At 49.6% G+C, this 20,034-nt stretch overlaps 1 protein-coding gene across 2 annotated transcripts in view; it reads left to right on the top strand.

The window, feature by feature from the left end:
• Positions 1–7,359: 7,359 nt before the first annotated feature.
• MFN2 (mitofusin 2) overlaps positions 7,360–20,034 on the top strand; it is a 37,807-nt gene continuing 25,132 nt past the window's right edge. The window contains exons 1-3 of one of the 2 annotated variants that reach the window (XM_040326395.1): positions 7,360–7,543; positions 15,969–16,147; positions 19,450–19,585. In XM_040326395.1, coding sequence (XP_040182329.1) covers positions 15,973–16,147; positions 19,450–19,585 — 311 coding nt within the window. In that variant the 5' untranslated portion in view covers positions 7,360–7,543; positions 15,969–15,972. Of the gene's footprint in view, positions 7,571–15,968; positions 16,148–19,449; positions 19,586–20,034 lie in introns of both variants that reach the window. The other variant, XM_040326394.1, reaches the window with a different exon arrangement.

The following is a 20,034-nucleotide window of genomic DNA, read 5'->3' as shown; positions in this document are numbered from 1 at the left end:
GTTGGGAAAGTTTTAGAAAAGTTTGCAGAAAAGTCCGAGCGTGTGTATGCTATGGGTGTGACCGGACAAATCACTTCGGACAAAAATCCAAGGGAAATTTTGTCGGATGTCCGACCGTGTGTACGAGGCTTTAGAAGAAAACCTGTTAGAGTCTGCAAAAGACTTGAGACTGGGGGAGGTTCACCTTCCAGCAGGACAACGACCCTAAACATACAGCCAGAGCTACAATGGAATGGTTTACATCAAAGCATATTCATGTGTTAGAATGGCCCAGTCACAGTCCAGACCTAAATCACATTGAGAATCTGTGGGGTAGATTCAGAAAGGGCGTCCTAACTTTGCGGCGGCGTAGCGTATCGTGTTTACACTACGCCGCCGTAAGTTAGCGAGGCAAGTACATGATTCACAAAGTACTTGCCTGCTAAGTTACGGCGCCGTAGCGTAAATCGGGTGGGCGTAATGGCGCCTAATTCAAATTTAGCTGAGGGGGCGTGTTTTATGTTAATGGGGCTTGACCTGACGCGCGATTGACGTATTTTACGAACGGCGCATGCGCCGTCCGCCTACATATCCCAGTGTGCATTGCGGCAAAGTACGCCGCACGGTCCTATTGATTTCGACGTGGACGTAAATGACGTAAAACCCTATTCACGGACGACATACGAAATGTTCAAATTTCGACGCGGGAACGGCGGCCATACTTAACATTACTATTCCAGCTATTTGATGGAATAACTTTAGGCCTGATAATGCGTTACGTAAACGGCGTATCTGTACTGCGTCGGCCGGGCGTACGTTCGTGAATAGGCGTATCTAGTGATTTACATATTCTACGCCGACCGCAATGGAAGCGCCACCTAGCGGTCAGCCTAAAAATTACACTTTAGGATACGACGGTGTAAGACACTTACGCCGCTCGTATCTGAGCCTAATTTAAGCGTATCTGGTTTCCAGAATAGGCTTAAATTAGCGCCGGCGCACATTCAGACTTAGGCTGGCGTATCAGTAAGTCTCTCTGAATCTAGCTAGTTGTAGTCATAAAGGGATGGACATGGTCAGCAACAATACTCAGGTAGGCCGTGGTGTCTAATCAATGCTCAATTGGTACTAAGGCTGCATTCACACCTTGGCGTACAAAATCGCAGCGTTTTGTCCCGCGAATTGGGGCAACAAATTGCAGCGTTTTGTACCGCGATTTGCAGCGACAAAACGCAGCGATTGTGAATGCAGCCTGGATCCTGGAGGGATGATTTAACATGCACCTCTATGGAGATGGTTTACATCTCCTATGCCGAACGCCGAAAACCGCCTGAAAAAAAGGTCCGGGACTTGTTTTCAGGCGGCAGGCGTACGGCGTTCGGCGTGGAGATGTGAACCATCTCCATAGAGGTGCATGTTAAATCATCCCTCCAGCGTCTCGGGGCTGCAGCGGCGTCGCACTACAGGCGTATATACGCCTAGGTGTGAACGGGGGCTTAGGGGCCCAAAGTGTGTCAAGAAAATATCCCCCCACACCATTACACCATGGCCTGGTCATTAAGGGGGGAAATCCTTCCGGTCCTTAAGTGGTTAAATCTGAAGTTTCTTGCCAGTTATGCAAAGATTTTTAGGCCGGTTATGATTTTATCATCTCTCTTTCTCTCTCTGTTTTCTTTCTGCATTCCATTAATGTCACTCTTTGTATTTCTGCATATTTACCTTCTGCATGCAGTAAAGAAGATAACTAGAACTTTCTGCTACCTGAAGAAACTGCTCCACTTCTTGCTGTACTGCAAGTAAGAACTTTGCATTGTGCGACCTCTTCTGGTGATTTAAGGATACTGCAACATCATTACTATTTTTTTTTTATGACTAAAACTTATATTGCACCACCAATATATGCAGCGCTTTACCTACAGTGCATTCACATCAATTCCTGATCTCTAGGAGCATAAAGTCTAAGGTGCCGATCTCACAAGCATACATACCAGGGACAATTTAGACAGCAGCCAATTAAAGTGGTTGTAAAGGTTTTTAACCATAATGCACTCTCTGCACCATATAGTAAGGTGACCAGATTTTTAAAATGAAATCCGGGGACATATTTTTTCTTTACTAGTAATGGCAACAATCAGCGACTCTCTGCCCGTCGCCGCCCGCCTCACAGCCTCTCAAGTCTTACTCTTCGGGCCCCCGGCTACTACTGGGTGGGGAACGGAGGAAGATCACTCCGCCAGGGAAGGCAAGGAGGTAGGCAGGCGGCTGGCCAGGATTTGAGCCAAGGCAGAAGAACATGCGAGCGGAGCAGAATGGGCATGCTCCCGAAACTGAAGAAATATTCCCTCCGCTCCAACCAGCACAAGATCATCAGAAAGGGGCACAGATAATGGAAAAAATACAACCCCCCTATGCTAGTAGGCACGGCGGAGCGGGGTGTGTAATTCAAATTTCTTTATTTAAATTCTGCACTGATTGTCTTTGAAATTGCCCTTGCCACCTATTAAATCCAATCTGGGGACAAAACCAGGGACAGACTTGGTCCGGGGACAGTGTCCTCAATCAGGGGACTGTCCCCTGAAACTGGGGATGTCTGGTCACCCTGTAAAGGTCAGGGCCGAGCCGCCCTATAGGCTCACTATGCAAACCCCACAAAGCTGCGGAGGGCCCCCCAAATTACTAGAGGCCCCGCCTGGTGAGAAGTCATTTTCGGGCCCTCACCCCGCTTCTCCACTGGCTGGCTGCATGGGAGAAGAGGTAAGAAGTCAGCACCCCCCCCCCCCACTTCTCACTATAATGTAAGATGTCATTTCCGACAGCAGAACCCCCCCCCCCCCCCGCTTCTCAACTTTAATCTTTAATGTGACATGTCACTGTCGGCAGCCCCCCCGTTTCTCAACTTTAATGTGACATGTCACTTTCACTTTGCTTAGGGCCCCAGGGAGGTCAGGATCAGCACTGGTAAAGGTTCATTGTTTTTTTTAAATAACAAACATGGTATACTTACTTACGTCCTATGTGCAAGGGTTTTGCACAGAGTGGCCCCGATCCTCCTCTTCTGGGATCCAACTAGGATTGGCAGGAGGCAGGCCTTCTACTTAAACTCAGGTCCAGCCCACTGAAGGGGGAGTTGTCGGCTGGGTAAAATGAAGAATGAAGTGTTAGACTGCAGCAGGAGGCTCACCCCCATCTGGGGGGGGGGGGGGGGTGTGTGCAGGCAGGCCCGTCGCGACAAGGCAAGAAAACCAAGCAATTGCTTGGGGCCCCCACGTGCTGGCCTGGGGCCCCAAGCAGGGCCCATGCCGCGCTTCCTATAACAGCCGCCTGAGCGCTCTATAGTGCTGCCTCTCTCGTCACTTCCCCAGTTCCCTTTCCCTGTAGCGTGGCCGAGCTCCTCTTCCTTCCTCCGACCCCCTGCCAGTCTGGCCGGGTACCGCGGTACAGGAGATTCAGTTTCCTGTTCCCGACCGGACTGACAGGAAGTGCACACTGAGTGCTTACTTCATTTCAGTCCGGCCGGGAACAGGAAACGGAATCTCATGCCTAGAGTGACCACATTTCCAAACTACCATTCAGGGACACCCCCCTTCCCAAAAATCAGCTTGTGCTGTAACGAATCACAGCACAGTGATTGAACACGAGGCGGGATTTATGATTTCTCCAATCACAAGCAGGGGGCGGGGATTGTGCTTCTCCAGGCATTCCCGGCCAGGACAAGTACTGTCAGTGAGTAAAGCGGTGATGTAGCGGCATTTTTTGGGGACATCAGATTGGCCCGGGAGGGTGTCTGTGTCAGTTTCATTCCGGGACACTGTATTGTCCTGGAATGAAGGTGCCCGGGACAGACCTGCAAAATGCGGGACTGTCCCGGGCAATCCGGGACACGTGGTCACCCTACTCCTGCCGCGCAGTAGAGTAGGGAGGGGAGTAAAGAAAAACACGGGGGGGGGGACATTAGGAGAACACGGGGGGGGGTGAGGAGAACACAGGGAGGGGGGAGGTGAGGAGAAGGGGAGATGAGGAGAACACAGGGAAAGGGGGTGCGGAGAACACAGGGAGGGAGAACCAATTTCCTGTAGGCTTTGCGTGCGTGCCTGCGTGCGGGGGGGGGGGGCCTCCATGTCCATTTTGCTTGGGGCCCCCAAATTCCTTCAAACGGCCCTGGGTGCCTCTCCTTACATGGTCATGGAGAAGGTGTCCTGGAAAAGGAGCAGGAGAAGCAGTCGGTACACACGGTCCGGGTAAATTCTTCATGAAGGACTCAGGGCAGGAGAAGTTTGGTGGGTGAAGCACAGTGGATACCTGGAAGAGGCATGCCAGGGGAGCTGGGCGCAGAGCCAGAGGAGAGACTGTGAGGTTTTGTGACTAAACGATGTGGCCTGAGGGCACAGTATTTGCAAGTCGATCAGTAGACATCTATCATTTATTTCTGCTAAATAACTAGGCCGTCAAGAAGGGGTACTGCAGGCCCGTGGCCTATCAGAATTCAGCAAGCTCACCAACAGCCAGGGATTATTCAGAGCGATCCCTGGTGCAGTTCAAGATGATGGGGCAGAAAAACTATTATGGACAGGGACAGGAAGTGAGTGTAGCCACCCAGGGATAGAAAGTAAGTGCAGCCACCCAGGTACAGAAAGTGGGTGTAGCCACCCAGGGACAGGAAGTGAGTGTAGCCACCCAGGGACAGGAAGTGAGTGTAGCCACCCAGGGATAGAAAGTAAGTGCAGCCACCCAGGTACAGAAAGTGGGTGTAGCCACCCAGGGACAGGAAGTGAGTGTAGCCACCCAGGGACAGGAAGTGAGTGTAGCCATCCAGGGACAGGAAGTGAGTGTAGCCACCCAGGGACAGGAAGTGAGTGTAGCCATCCAGGGACAGGAAGTGAGTGTAGCCACCCAGGGACAGGAAGTGAGTGTTTCCACCCAGGGATAGGAAGTAAGTGCAGCCACCCAGGGACAGGAAGTGAGTGTAGCCACCCAGGGACAGGAAGTGAGTGTAGCCACCCAGGGACAGGAAGTGAGTGTAGCCACCCAGAGACAGGAAGTGAGTGTAGCCATCCAGGTACAGGAAGTGAGTGTAGCCACCCAGGGGCAGGAAGTGAGTGTAGCCACCCAGGGACAGGAAGTGAGTGTAGCCATCAAGGGACAGGAAGTGAGTGTAGCCACCCAGGGACAGGAAGTGAGTGTAGCCACCCAGGGATAGGAAGTAAGTGCAGCCACCCAGGTACAGGAAGTGAGTGTAGCCACCCAGGGGCAGGAAGTGAGTGTAGCCACCCAGGGACAGGAAGTGAGTGTAGCCATCAAGGGACAGGAAGTGAGTGTAACCACCCAGGGACAGGAAGTGAGTGTTCCACCGCTACCAGGTTTGCGTAGTCAGAAGAAGGTGGCAACGGACATCTTACTACACCCAGCTACGTCTTTAATTTAAAGTGGAACTTCCGCTCATTGTACTTCTGGCCACATTTGGCACCTTTCGGGGGGGGGTAGGGACAGGATACCTGTCTTTCACAGGTATGCTATCCCCACTTCCGGAAGCCTTTGCCACGGTTATGGATGCCCTTGCGGCGCTCCCTCTGCATTTAAATAAATACAGCCAGCGGCTCTGATAGGCTTCCAAATGGTTAACCAGGGGACACAAAGGGTGTGCGTTCCCTGGTTAACACTGACACGCGTCTCAGCCAATCAGGTTCACCGGGTCTGGTTACCGGTCACCTGATTGGCTGAAGCGATATCAAGGGCACAAGAAGACATCGAGGGAGTGTGGAGGGAGGATGGCTGACCCCAGAAAGGTAGGTGTCCGGCAGGGGGGGGGAAATCTGGCGGTATTTTGGGGGGAATCTGGCAGCCTTTTATAGGGGCAAACTGGCATTAATTGATGGGCACAGTGGTGACAATTGATGGGCACAGTGGTGACAATTGATGGGCACAGAGGATGCGTTTGGTGGCACAGTGGCGACAATTGATGGCACAGTGGCTGCGTGTGATGGCACAGTGGCGACAATTGATGGCACAGTGGCTGCGTGTGATGGCACAGTGGCTGCGTTTGATGGCACAGTGGCGACAATTGATGGCACAGTGGCTGCGTTTGATGGCACAGTGGCGACAATTGATGGCACAGTGGCTGCGTTTGATGGCACAGTGGCGACAATTGATGGCACAGTGGCTGCGTTTGATGACACAGTGGCGACAATTGATGGAACAGTGGCTGCGTTTGATGGCACAGTGGCGACAATTGATGGCACAGTGGCTGCGTGTGATGGCACAGTGGCGACAATTGATGGCACAGTGGCTGCGTGTGATGGCACAGTGGCTGCGTTTGATGGCACAGTGGCTGAGTTTGATGGCACAGTGGCGACAATTGATGGCACAGTGGCGACAATTGATGGCACAGTGGCGACAATTGATGGCACAGTGGCTGCGTGTGATGGCACAGTGGCGACAATTGATGGCACAGTGGCTGCGTGTGATGGCACAGTGGCTGCGTTTGATGGCACAGTGGCTGAGTTTGATGGCACAGTGGCGACAATTGATGGCACAGTGGCGACAATTGATGGCACAGTGGCTGCATTTGATGACACAGTGGCGACAATTGATGGAACAGTGGCTGCGTTTGATGGCACAGTGGCGACAATTGATGGCACAGTGGCTGCGTGTGATGGCACAGTGGCGACAATTGATGGCACAGTGGCTGCGTGTGATGGCACAGTGGCTGAGTTTGATGGCACAGTGGCGACAATTGATGGCACAGTGGCGACAATTGATGGCACAGTGGCGACAATTGATGGCACAGTGGCTGCGTGTGATGGCACAGTGGCGACAATTGATGGCACAGTGGCTGCGTGTGATGGCACAGTGGCTGCGTTTGATGGCACAGTGGCTGAGTTTGATGGCACAGTGGCGACAATTGATGGCACAGTGGCGACAATTGATGGCACAGTGGCTGCGTGTGATGGCACAGTGGCAACAATTGATGACTGTAATTGATGATTTCGTCTGTTTGCGCCCCCCCCAAAAAAAATTTGAGCAGAAACCTTTTGATCTCTGGTATTTCCTGTCTCCTCCGGAATCCCTAGATTCATCTGACACAAATGTTTTCAATTACAGCAAACTGGAGGCTGTATCATGCTTGCACTTCACACCCCTCTCTTGTGTCTATGGTCGGTCTATGAGTCATCAGTAAATGTCCTTGTCCCTTCTTGCAGGGAGTCAGGGACTGACATCCATCCTTTGACCTCCACAGTCCTCCCAACCTCAGTGACAGCTTATCCCTGCAGACATGTGACAGGTCTCCATAAAGATGGCGGCCGGGGAGGGACAGCTGAATTGAGGAAGTGTTTGCCTCTAGTGTTCGTAGCTCCGCCCTCGTGCTCTCAGCCTAGGACGGGCCTCTAAGGAATGAGCCGTGAGGGGGGCGTGTCCGGTGTAGAGGGTGTGTTTGCGCTCTAGCGGCTTCTTCCTGCGTTGTACCCTTCACAGGCCGCCCCGGTGTCCGAGAGGAAGAGAGAGCGGCGAGTGATGAGGCGGAGCCCGGCTACAGGAGAGCGCTGAGCCCGCTGGGTGTGATATGAAGGTGTGCTCACCCCCGCCCGGCCTGCATGTAAGAGGCTCTGTCATTGTATGAGAGGCATGGGGACACTATGGGGGGGACAGGGACCCTGTGCCGGGGACACAATGGAGGGGACAGGGACCCTGTGCCGGGGACACAATGGAGGGGACATGGACCCTGTGCCGGGGACACAATGGAGGGGACAGGGACCCTGTGCCGGGGATACAATGGAGGGGACATGGACCCTGTGCCGGGGACACAATGGAGGGGACAGGGACCCTGTGTGTTGGGGACACAGTGGGGGGCATTGGGAGCCTGTGCCAGGGACAGGGACCCTGTGTTGGGGACATAATGGAGGGGACAGGGACCCTGTGCCGGGGATACAATGGAGGGGACATGGACCCTGTGCCGGGGACACAATGGAGGGGACAGGGACCCTGTGTGTTGGGGACACAGTGGGGGGCATTGGGAGCCTGTGCCAGGGACAGGGACCCTGTGTTGGGGACATAATGGAGGGGACAGGGACCCTGTGTTGGGGACACAATGGAGGGGGGACAGGAACCCTGTGTTGGGGACACAATGGAGGGGACAGGGACCCAGTGTTGGGGACACAATGGAGGGGACAGGGACCCTGTGTGGGGCACACAGTAGGGGGGACAGGGACCCTGTGTGGGGCACACAGTAGGGGGGACAGGGACCCTGTGTTGGGGACACAATGGGGGGGACAGGGACCCTGTGTTGGGGACATAATGGAGGGGACAGGGACCCTGTGTTGGGGACACAATGGAGGGGGGACAGGAACCCTGTGTTGGGGACACAATGGAGGGGACAGGGACCCGGTGTTGGGGACACAATGGAGGGGACAGGGACCCTGTGTGGGGCACACAGTAGAGGGGACAGGGACCCTGTGTGGGGGACACAGTAGGGGGGACAGGGACCCTGTGTGGGGGACACAGTAGGGGGGACAGGGACCCTGTGTGGGGCACACAGTAGGGGGGACAGGGACCCTGTGTTGGGGACACAATGGAGGGGACAGGGACCCGGTGTGGGGGACACAGTAGAGGGGACAGGGACCCGGTGTGCTGCGCAGAATACCTTTGCAATCCACATATTACCTTGCAAAAGTAGTGATGACATCACCACTGTGCTGTACATAGCCTGAGCAGAAAAGTACAGGAGGGGGGCGGAGACAAGACCAGTGACCCTGCAGAAGGAGAAATCAGCAATGTCTGGTCTTTATGACAGGAAGCTCTGCACAGAGGGAACGTCTCGCACAGATCTGGGAGAGTAAAGCTGGACATACACCGTACAATCTGATTGTACAATCTCTTTTAGCATTACCAAAACGAATATGGCAAAAGACCTAAACCGCTGTACTGTGTGTTTGTATGTAATCACTCAGACTCTCATCCTAGAAGATTGTATAGTGTGTGTGGTCCCCGCCCCCCCCTCGGGTTCCATGTCTCTGTACAGTAATAACCCCTCCCCCCCCTCGGGTTCCATGTCTCTGTACAGTAATGACCCCTCCCCCGGGTTCCATGTCTCTGTAATAACCCCTCCCCCGCTCCTCTATCTTTCTGTAGATCTCACTGAGAGAATTGATGATCATTTCTGGATATTTGTAAATTCCTGGCGGGCAGGTATGACACCTTCACAGATCTCGATGTGTCAGACTTGTCCCGGGACGGCTGTGCCGGCTGCTCGTTGGCCGGATCACGTACACATGTGGGGGAGGGGAGGGGAGGGGGGGTGACAGGTGTATAATGTATGTACAGGGCTGGCCGTCCTCCCGTGAACTTCTCAGTGACACGTCTGATGGACGGGACCCGTCTGCATCTTCTCATATTCCCAGTATGCAGTGTCTCCCGAATAGTAGTCATGGGGTGTCGGGGAACGCCTCTGGTTTGGAGGGCGTTAGAAATTGCACACGGGGGGGGGATTGTCACTTTACTGAATCCGAGGCTTCTCCATACACGTGTGTGATTATAGAGATGGAGAGAGATTGTATCTGTAGTATAATATGTGATCAGTTGTATGATTGTGTTCTAAGACGTGTTTCAGGTAGGTACATGTATGTAGGCGGGGGGGCGGGGCTTTGCTATTCTTGGTTCTCTTTCATTGATTTCTATAGTGATTGTATTGATTGTGCTTTGCCTGGTTCTGCCTGTGTAGTTCTGATGGGAAACCCCGCACTCTTTTATCTCCTCTAAGGCTGCTTTCACATTGAGGCGTGCAGCCGCGGTGACGGTATAGCCGCGCTATTTGTAGCGCGGCTATACCGTCGTATTTACCGCGATATTTGGGCGCTAGCGGTGAGGTTTTAACCCCCGCTAGCGGCCGGAAAAGGGTTAATACGGTATTACCGCGCTTTCCCATTGATTTCAATGGGAAGGAGCGGTGAACACACCGCTCCTATACCGCGGTAAAGATGCGGCTAGCAGGACTTTTGGAGCGCTCCTGCTAGCGCACCGCTTCAGTGTGAAAGCCTTCGGGCTTTCACACTGAACACTACAGGGCAGGTTTTTCATGCGGTATAGCAGCGCTATTTTTAGCGCTGTACCGCATGAAAAACGCCTCAATGTGAAAGGGGCCTAATGCTTTTTTTGCAGAAATGCAGGGAAATTTTTTAACATGGTTTCCTATGGAACACGTTCACATCAATGCTTTTTTGTGCCTCTGCATTTTTGGAAAGGGTCAGGGACTTTTTTTCCTGCAAAAAGCAGCGTTTTGCATGCAATAGAATTCAATGGACCTGCATCAAAAACGAAAGTGCCGCGATTTGCCTTTTTTTTGTTTTTTGTTTTACCTATGTATAGCTGATTGTTAAAGGAAATGTAAAAAAAAAAAAAATTACTGGCTAAAAAAAAAAAAATAAAAAGCAAATCGCGGTAAAAACGCACGTCAAAAAACGCAGCAAGCACCGCAAAAAGCATTGCAAAAACGCTCGGCTCCTCTCCCGCGGTTCGCTCGCTCGTGCTTGGCTCCTCTCCCGCGGTTCGCTCGCTCGTGCTTGGCTCCTCTCCCGCGGTTCGCTCGCTCATGCTCGGCTCCTCTCCCGCGGTTCGCTCGCTCATGCTTGGCTCCTCTCCCGCGGTTCGCTCGCTCGTGCTCGGCTCCTCTCCCGCGGTTCGCTCGCTCATGCTCGGCTCCTCTCCCGCGGTTCGCTCGCTCATGCTCGGCTCCTCTCCCGCGGTTCGCTCGCTCATGCTCGGCTCCTCTCCCACGGTTCGCTCGCTCATGCTCGGCTCCTCTCCCGTGGCTCGCTCGCTCATGCTCGGCTCCTCTCCCGTGGCTCGCTCGCTCATGCTCGGCTCCTCTCCCGTGGCTCGCTCGCTCATGCTCGGCTCCTCTCCCGTGGCTCGCTCGCTCATGCTCGGCTCCTCTCCCGTGGCTCGCTCGCTCATGCTCTCCTCTAGGGCCGAAACAACTAATAAATTAATCGACAACTAATCGATTATGAAATGAATCGATTACAATTTTCAGAATCGATTAAACGGCCAGTAACATAATGGGGTTAAAACAACTAAAATTAGCCCTTTATAGTACAAAAAAGCAAATCGCTACAGTAAATATTACTTTCACTGTCCCACAGTAAAAAAATTAACCCCCTTACAGTAGCGATTATTTGCTCTTTTTGTACTAATTTTAGTTTTTTACTAAACATCTCAGGCCCGGGGTCACACCTCTGTTTTTTGGTGCTTTTTGCAGAAACACACTACAGTTCATTTACATGGTTTCCTATGGGACACGTTCACATCCATGATTTTTTTTCAGCTGCTGCGTATTTGGAAAGGGCAAGGAGTTTTCAACGCAAAACGGTGCTATTTTTTTTTTTTATTTTTTTTTATTTATTTTTTTGGTTCAATATACTTCAATGGAGAAGCTGCAGAAAAGCATGTAATGTGTTTTTGCAAATGTGTTTTGTAATCTGGCCAAAAAAAATGCAATTTTTTTTTTTTTTTAGTGCTATTATCCGATTAATTGAAACAATAATCGGCCAACTAATCGATTCTGAAAATAATCGTTAGTTGCAGCCCGTCTCCTCCTCTCCTGTGGCTTCAGGGGGGTACAGGCATTACACCTGTAAGAAGAGATTATACTTGTGTTTTTTTTTTTTTCGTCAGCATTCCCCCCCCCCCCCCCCCCTTCTCTGCTCCAGGGGGGCCCTGTCTAAAGTTGTGTAAGGGGCCCAAAAAATTTTGATGGCTGCCCTGCTCGCTCATGCTCCCCTCCTCGCTTGTGGCTCGTTCGTGCTCCCCTCCTCGCTTGTGGCTCGCTCATGCTCCCCCTCCTCTCCCCTCCTCTCTTGTGGCTCATGCTCCCCTCCTCTCTCGTGGCTCGCTCATGCTCCCCTCCTCTCTCGTGGCTCGCTCATGCTCCCCTCCTCTCTCGTGGCTCGCTCATGCTCCCCTCCTCTCTCGTGGCTCGCTCATGCTCCCCTCCTCTCTCGTGGCTCGCTCATGCTCCCCTCCTCTCTCGTGGCTCGCTCATGCTCCCCTCCTCCCCTGTGGCTTGTGCCCCCTGTCATAGGAATATGCAATAGAAAGCATGTGAAAGTCGCATGTAATGATGAGTTAAGTTGGTATCTGTACAGAAGATTTTCATGTCGGCCTGTGATATTGGCTGTATATTGAAAAGTTGGATTGGCTTTGTGCTGTGATTGGTTGGCAGACAGTGTGATCTGATAAGTCGGTGGAATGTGTGATAGGACAGAGTTCATTCCTCCCTTGTCACTCCACAATCATGCATTGACTGACCAGTTTGGTTGCTGGCGTGTCTAGTGGGCGGGTGCTGGTTACATCACCAGAAACATTCCATGAGGGACCAGTTTTACTACCGGTGAACTACAGAACACCTCCCCTTCTATCTGTAACATGGGGTGAGCGGTTCTGTGGTCCACAGAGGACATCTCGGGCTGCTTGGGACTGGAGTACAGCAGAGGCACACTGCATAGGAAAGGGAAAGCTTGCTGGATTTCCTGGCATAGCAACATTCAAATACTTAAAGTGACACAAATAGAACTTTCTTTTGGTGGTGTTTATTTTTTTACTCGGTTTCTATCAGTAAATAAGTAATTTTCTCTTTCACTGATGTGCATTGAGGCATCACTGGTGGGCATTGATGAGGTGGCACTGATGAGGTGACACTGATGGGCACCGATTGATTGATTTAATAGATTTATAATGCGCCAAATACTGACCCGTCAGGGCAGTGTCTAAGCGCAGAAAACATAACTGGAAATAGATAAATCAAGTCAGGGAGGGAAAGAAATAGAAGGAAAAGAAAAAAAGACAGCAAAAAAAAAACAAACTAAAAAAACAGATCACCAGGGAACAACAGGGAGAACTAACATGACTCGGCCTGCTTTTTGGTGGCGCTATAATGTAATCGGGGCACCAATGACATGTTTTGTTGTCCCCTGTAAGGAGATCCTGCTGATTGGCTCTCCTTGCCACACAGACACACACACACTGTCAGTGCGAGCCGAGGAGCGCCAATTACCGGCATCTCTGTGCTTGGACGCAGTCGATCACATGGTTAAAGAGCTGCGGACGCGGCTGTTTACAGAGATCGGGGTCGTGCCATGTCCCAGCAACATGGCACGGGTGGCAGCCCCCCCCCCCCTTTGCACACAGGAACAGAGCTAAGGCTGTTAATCAGTTGGAGATCCCTCCCCTGTCACCATTTTTCTCTCGGTGTCAGTTAAATTCATCAGAAGTGACTCCTGCTTATATCAGAGGAAGGAAGCTATTAAAACCATTCAACTTTTTAAAATGTTTAGCTCTTTCAGCTAATGATGGGACTTCTTCAACTTTTTTTTTTCTACTAATTTTTCTACTTTTTAAAATATTACACTTTTTAACACATTGAAGTCGATGAGAGCATGGGACAGTTTTTGATGGGGCTATAGGATGGGGCAATTTGATGGCAGTTTGTTGGTGGTAATATGGTGGGAGAAATTTTGATGGGGGCAGTTTTGATGGTGATAATATGATGGGGAACTTTTGATGGTGATAATATGATGGGGAACTTTTGATGGTGATAATATGATGGGGAACTTTTGATGGTGATAATATGATGGGGAACTTTTGATGGGGCAGTTTTTGATGGGGCTATAGGATGGGGGCAGTTTTTGATGGGGCTATAGGATGGGGGCAATTTGATGGCAGTTTGTTGGTGGTAATATGATGGGAGAAATTTGATGGGGGCAGTTTTGATGGTGGTAATATGATGGGGGCACTTTTGATGGTAGAAATTTTATGGGGCAGCTCCTGCAAAAGGTAATTACTTTTAAAAAGATGCTTATTAGTGGGAATGCTGATTCTCACTTCAACTTTTTTTTTTACGGATTTAAACTATTCATCCAGTGAGCTTTAGCAATTCAGCATTCCCACGCATTTTCTAGTTACTTGATAATAATTGAGCTTCTATAAATAAGTAAATGGGTTGGTACATAGGAGAGGGTGTGGTGGTGTCTTCTAAACTAAATGTTAGAAAGTTCGATGTCAAGTGTTTAATTATCCAGTAAATTTAGGCGGTACGGCGTCCAACCTATTAAATGGGGATAAATGGAGTTCGCTACCAAAGACGACACGTGCTGCGCGTTTACAGGGGACTCCTTATTCCTAGGAGGAAAACACAAGGATCCAACCAAATGGCTTAATACCTGGATGTACCTCTATTCACCTATACACCGATCAGCCAGAACATTATGACCACATGAATCATCTCCCTACAATGACATCTGACAGTGGGTGGGATTTATTAGGCAGCAAGTGAACATGTTATCCCTGAAGTAGTTGTGTTGAAAGCGGAAAAAATTGACAAAACCGTAAGGATACGAGTGACTTTGACAAGGGCCAAACTGTGATGACTAAATGACTGGGGTCAGAGCAACTCCAAAACTGCAGCACTTGTGGGATGTTCCCGGTCATCAGTGTCCTGATTATCAGTGCCGCCTATCGGTACCTCCTCCTCGTTGCCCATCAATACCTCCTCCTCCTCGTTGCCCATCAGTACCTCCTTCTCAGTGCCGCCCATCAGTACCTCGTCCTTGATGCCCATCAGGGCTGGGGAAAAAAATAGATTTGAATCTTGAATCGCGTTGTGAGGGTAAATCGATTCAGTTTTTGACCAAATCTATTTTTTTCCATAGGACCCGGCGCTCCACGGACTAGACCGAGGACGGACCCTGCTTGCAGCCTTTTCCCAGGATCGCGGCGAGCTGCGGGCAGGATTTTTTAGGTGAGGCCGCGGCTTCGGCCTAGTCCGCTCCCTTTTCCCAGGATCGCGGCGGACTAGGCCGAAGCCGCGGCTTCGCCTAAAAACTTAGGACCGGCACGGTGTACATCGGGAATCGAGGGTGTTTTTTTTTGTTTGTTTGTTTTTTGGGGCCCAGCTCTACCATCGATGCCTCCTCCTCAATGCCCATCAGTACCTCCTTCCTCGGTGCCCATCAGTACCTCTTTCTCTGTGCCCATCAGTTAGAGCTGCACGATTCTGGTCAAAATGAGAATCCCGATTCTTTTGCTTAGACTAAAGATCACGATTATCTCACGATTCTCAAAACCCCCCCCCCCCCCCAAATCTGTGATTTATCTGAAAATATAAATATATAAAAAACAGACCAGTGATATGTCTATAATGTTAAAGACCATATAACTCCTATGAAAAAAGCAGAATCAAAATTTGATTCTGCTTTCTTCATAGGAGTTATTAGGTCTTTAACATTATAGACATATCACTAGTCTCTTTTTTTATACATCAGAAGCAGTACCGCCAGCAACCATTGGGTGGCGCATGGATACACAGAGTTGTACAGAACTGCGAGAAAGATTAATACATCAGAAGCAGTACTGCCGGCAACCACTGGGTGGCGCATGGATACACACTACAGTTGTACAGATCTGCAAGAGAAGCCCAGGCATCCATCCAGCGGTGCAGGCTGCTGACGTTGGTTCCGATATCGGCGCCATTTGCATAACACGCTGGTTACGTGGAACCAGCCGTGAAACATAAGAATCGCGGGGGAGATCGCGGGCGGGGAGAATCGAGATTGCGATTCTCTCCGCGATTAATCGTACAGCTCTACCATCAGTGCCGCCCATAAGTACCTCCTCTTCGGTGCCCATCAGTACCTTTTCCTTGGTGCCCATGAGTGCTGCCCATCAGTACCTCTTTTACGCCTGGGCTGGTCCTTTAAGAAGGAGGCAGCTCTACGACTGTACTGATTTATCTTTATTTTGGGGAAGAATAAGTTTTGTTTTCTCTAAAATGAAAGAGAACTTTTCTTTCCTAGAAAACCTCAGATTCAGGAAACAGAAGAGTTCATTTGGTTATTTTTCTTTAGTGTGCTGGATGATATGAATGAAGCTTGGCGAAATGTTGGCCGCACTATTCACCGCGCCCGAGTCTCAGACGTTCACCTCTCCTCTCCACTCTTTCGCAGCGCAATGTCCCTTTTGTTTGCAAGATCAACGCCGAAAATATCCAGCAAGAAAGACAAGAGATTCATGGCTGAAGTCAACGCCTCTCCGCTCAAGCACTTTGTTACCGCCAAGAAGAAAATCAATGGCATCTTCGACCAGCTTGGCGCCTACATTCAGGAGAGCTACAACTTCCTGGAGGGTGAGAGAGGAAATCTGTATCTGGCAAGCCAGACTTTGATGGAACAAAATATTGAATGATGATTTGGATCTTTTAAAGTGGAAGTTCTCATAAGATTTAAGTTGGCCATACATGGATTGAAATTTGGTTGGTTCAGCAGGGACTGGCTGAATTTCGATCCATCTATGGGCATATCTCTGGTTGTACACAAGATGATTTATCGATCGACTTGTGTATAACCAGCCTGTCGGGTCTTTTCTGAAGGATTAGTGCTGCCGGCTGTATCTGGCTGTATCTGATCATCGTGTTCTGCTGGCAGGGAAGGCTCCCCATCAGCAGAACACAATATCTACGCACAAGGGATTCCCCAGTCAGTCGATTTTTCTTTTACCAGTGGTGGATGAAAAGAAAATTGCAAAGTCTAGCCTTGTTCTATAAACATAAGGCCTCATGCACACTGGACGTTCTAAAACCGCCAGTTGTGTTTGCATGTGGAAAGCTGTAGCTGTAGAGCAGGGATCTTCAAACTACGGCCCTCCAGTTGTTCAGGAACTACAATTCCCATCATGCCTAGTCATGTCTGTGAATGTCAGAGTTGTACAATGCCTCATGGGATGTGTAGTTCCGCAACAGCTGGAGGGCCGTAGTTTGAGGGTGCCTGCTGTAGCGTTTTTAGCTTTTATTTTTTTAGAAAAACTATAGTCCCACAATGCCTCAAACTGAAACCCCGAAATGGCAACGTTTTTTTTTCGATAAGCTTTTTATAAACTTTTTTTTTTTTTTTTTTAAAGCTCAAAAACTGCTCTTAAAACCCACTAACAAAAAACGCTGATAACAGCCTATGTGTGCATGGACACTTAGGGCCGTATTCACAAAGAGTTACGCCGGCGTATCACTAGATACGACGACGTAACTCGGAATCTAAGCCCGTCGTAAGTTTAAGTGTATGCTCAAACTGAGATACACTTAAACCTAGCTAAGATACGAAGGTCTGCTGCGTTGATTTCGGCGTAGAATATGTAAATGACTAGATACGCCGAATTACGAACGTACGCTTGCCCGTCGCAGTAAAGATACGCCGTTTCCGTAAGATACGCCGCGTAAAGATAAACCTGCCCCCTAGGTGGCGTAGCCAATGTTAAGTATGGCCGTCGTTCCCGCGTTGAAATTTGAAAATGTTACGTTGTTTGCGTAAGTCGTCCGTGAATGGGGTTGGACGTAATTTACGTTCACCTAGAAACCAATGATGTCCTTGCGGCATCATTTGGAGCAAAGCACACTGGGATATGTACACGGACGGCGCATGCGCCGTTCGTAAAAAAAAGTCAATCACTTTGGGTCACCAAACATTTACATAAAACACGCCCCCTCATCCTCATTTGAATTAGGCGCGCTTACGCCTGCCCCATTTATGCTACGCCGTCGTAACTTAGGAGGCAAGTGCTTTGTGAATACAGCACTCGCCTCTCTGACTTACGGCGGCGTAGCGTAAATACGATACACTACGCCGCCGTAAAAATGCGCGGATCTACGTGAATCCGGGCCACAGGCTCCGTTTACATCTCCGTATTTCGAATTAAGGGCAGAATTGCCACGATTCTGCCCGCGATTCGCAATAGAGGCAAATTGCATGATGCCCGTGCATTCCTAAGTAAATCAGCTGCATAAAGAGCTTTAAAAAAGATTTAAAAAAGGAGAGATTATTACTTTAAAGCTGGTATCACCAAACTACGATCCTCCAGCTGTTTAAAACGACACGTCCCATCAGGCATTGTAAAACTCTGACATGACTAGGCGTAATGGGAATTGTAGTTCCTGAACAACTGGAGGGCCGTAGTTTGGAGACCCATGCTTTTAAAGGATACGTAAACCTTACTAGGGTTGTCCTGATACGATACTAGTATCGGTTCTGATATCAAGAATTTCCCAGAGTACTTGTACTCAGGGGGGGAAATGCTCAGATGCTTCACCCGATACCTGGGCAGTCAGCGGTGATCGGTGCGGCGGGGGGAGTTACAAGCAAGATCAACGCCGAACTATTATATTTACAAGCATCGATCTCCCTGTATAGATTTCAATACAGCCTGACGGCTTTTCCCCGGGCCCACCCCCCCGGTGATCGGTGCTTGTAACTTCCCCCAAAGCTGCACTGATCACCGCTGACTGTCCCTGTATCCTCCTCCAGTTCCCCATCCGTGCTGCTCTCCCCCTCCGCGTCCTCCTCTGTGCTGCTGCTGTCCCCCCTCTGTGCTGCTGCTGTCCCCCTCCTCGCTCGATGTCACCTTCCATGTCCCCCCCTCTGTGCTCTGTGTCACCCTCCATATCCTCCTCCGCCCCCCTTGTTAGGATGGAGAGCGGAGGTAGGAGCCGCTAACCCGGCTCCTACCTTTTCCGAATGAATAGTCGGTGATCACTGACTCTGTCCATTCATATAACCGAAACATCGTAACCTGTGTTTGATGCTTCAGTTTATGAATGGAGAGGAGCTTCCATTGTCTCCTGTCCATTCATATTCAGTGTAGCTGAGAAAGGGACTGGGGAATATGTGTCCTTAGTTCCCTTCTCTGTCTCAAAGGGGAGATGTCAGAGGTCTGTTAAGACCCCTGATATCTCACCAAAGCCCCCCAACAGGGCTAAAAAAATTTTTTTTTTTAAATAAAAACCACACTGACACCATCCACTCCTCCCTTCCTGTCGTTTAGTAACTGCCTTCCCATATTGGAGGTACTGCTACAAAGACAGTCTGCAGGAGCCTGACACTGCACCTGTGATCTGCTGAATGTGGGTGCAATGCTTTTCAGACTCCTAAAAGAAAAAAAAAACATAAATGCACATTTTTTTTTTTTACCTGCAAAAAAGTGCATGCATTTATTTTTGTAAAGGTGAACAGCCATATAAAACATGTACCAGAGCACAATCTGACTCTCCAGCAGTCGACATTGGAAACAGTTGGCCATTTACCAGCAAACCCATACAACTCATGGTATTGCTCCGCATTCCCCCCCCCCCCCCCCATGGTATCTGCATCTTGTGATTGAAAAGATTTATGGGAAAACGCTTCCTCTGTCAAAGACATAAATGGCATTAAGGGGGCTGAGTGACACCACGAGTTATATGGTGTCACTGGTAAATAGCTGGCAGTTTCCAAAGCCATTTGCTGGACAGCCAGAGCGCAGACAGTAGTAAAGCATGTTATACGACTGTTTATAGAAAAAGTTCAATTTTGAAGGTGTCGAATCATTGGCAGTAAAAAAAAAGTAACCTTGGCAGTCTCCCGCGTTTGCTTGCCACTCGTTTCATGTCCTTGTGTTGTCCATTCACAGAAACCTATGAGAATGCAGAACTGGACCCTGTCGCCTCAGAAGAGCAGGTCCTTGAGGTTAAGGGGTACCTTACCAATGTCAAGGGCATCAGTGAGGTGCTGGCACGGCGCCACATGAAAGTGGCCTTTTTTGGAAGGTAAGTTACTCTATCTTGGATACTCTGAGTAATTGCCTGTTTTATGTTTTAAAAAAAAAATTTTTTTTTTTTTTATAAAAATTTTTTTTCTCAAAATTGTAGCTTTGGTTAAAATGACACTAAACTAAATTTTTTTTCCATCATTAGTTCCAAAATATCAAGTATACCATGGCACAGGGTTTTATTTTGTTTTTTGCCATGGTTTTCAGGCTTCTTTGTTCCTGTCCATGCCCCCCTACCCTCCACTAATAAAGATAAAATGTATTGGAATGGTTACAATTACTGTGTACAAAGTACAGAATCACCACAACGATTGACAGTGAGTTTCTAATAGTTGACCGACGCATTTCAGCGTATCTGTCTCCTTCTTCAGGGGTGTCTATAAGAGGGTCAATCATATATCTACAATGTAGTGATAACAAAAAGTTAGACACAAGATATAGAAATGT

This window comes from Rana temporaria, chromosome 10 (genome assembly GCF_905171775.1).
Source record: "Rana temporaria chromosome 10, aRanTem1.1, whole genome shotgun sequence".
In the NCBI taxonomy this organism is placed as follows: Eukaryota; Metazoa; Chordata; class Amphibia; order Anura; family Ranidae; genus Rana; species Rana temporaria.
This window is presented reverse-complemented; position numbering and strand designations above follow the sequence as displayed.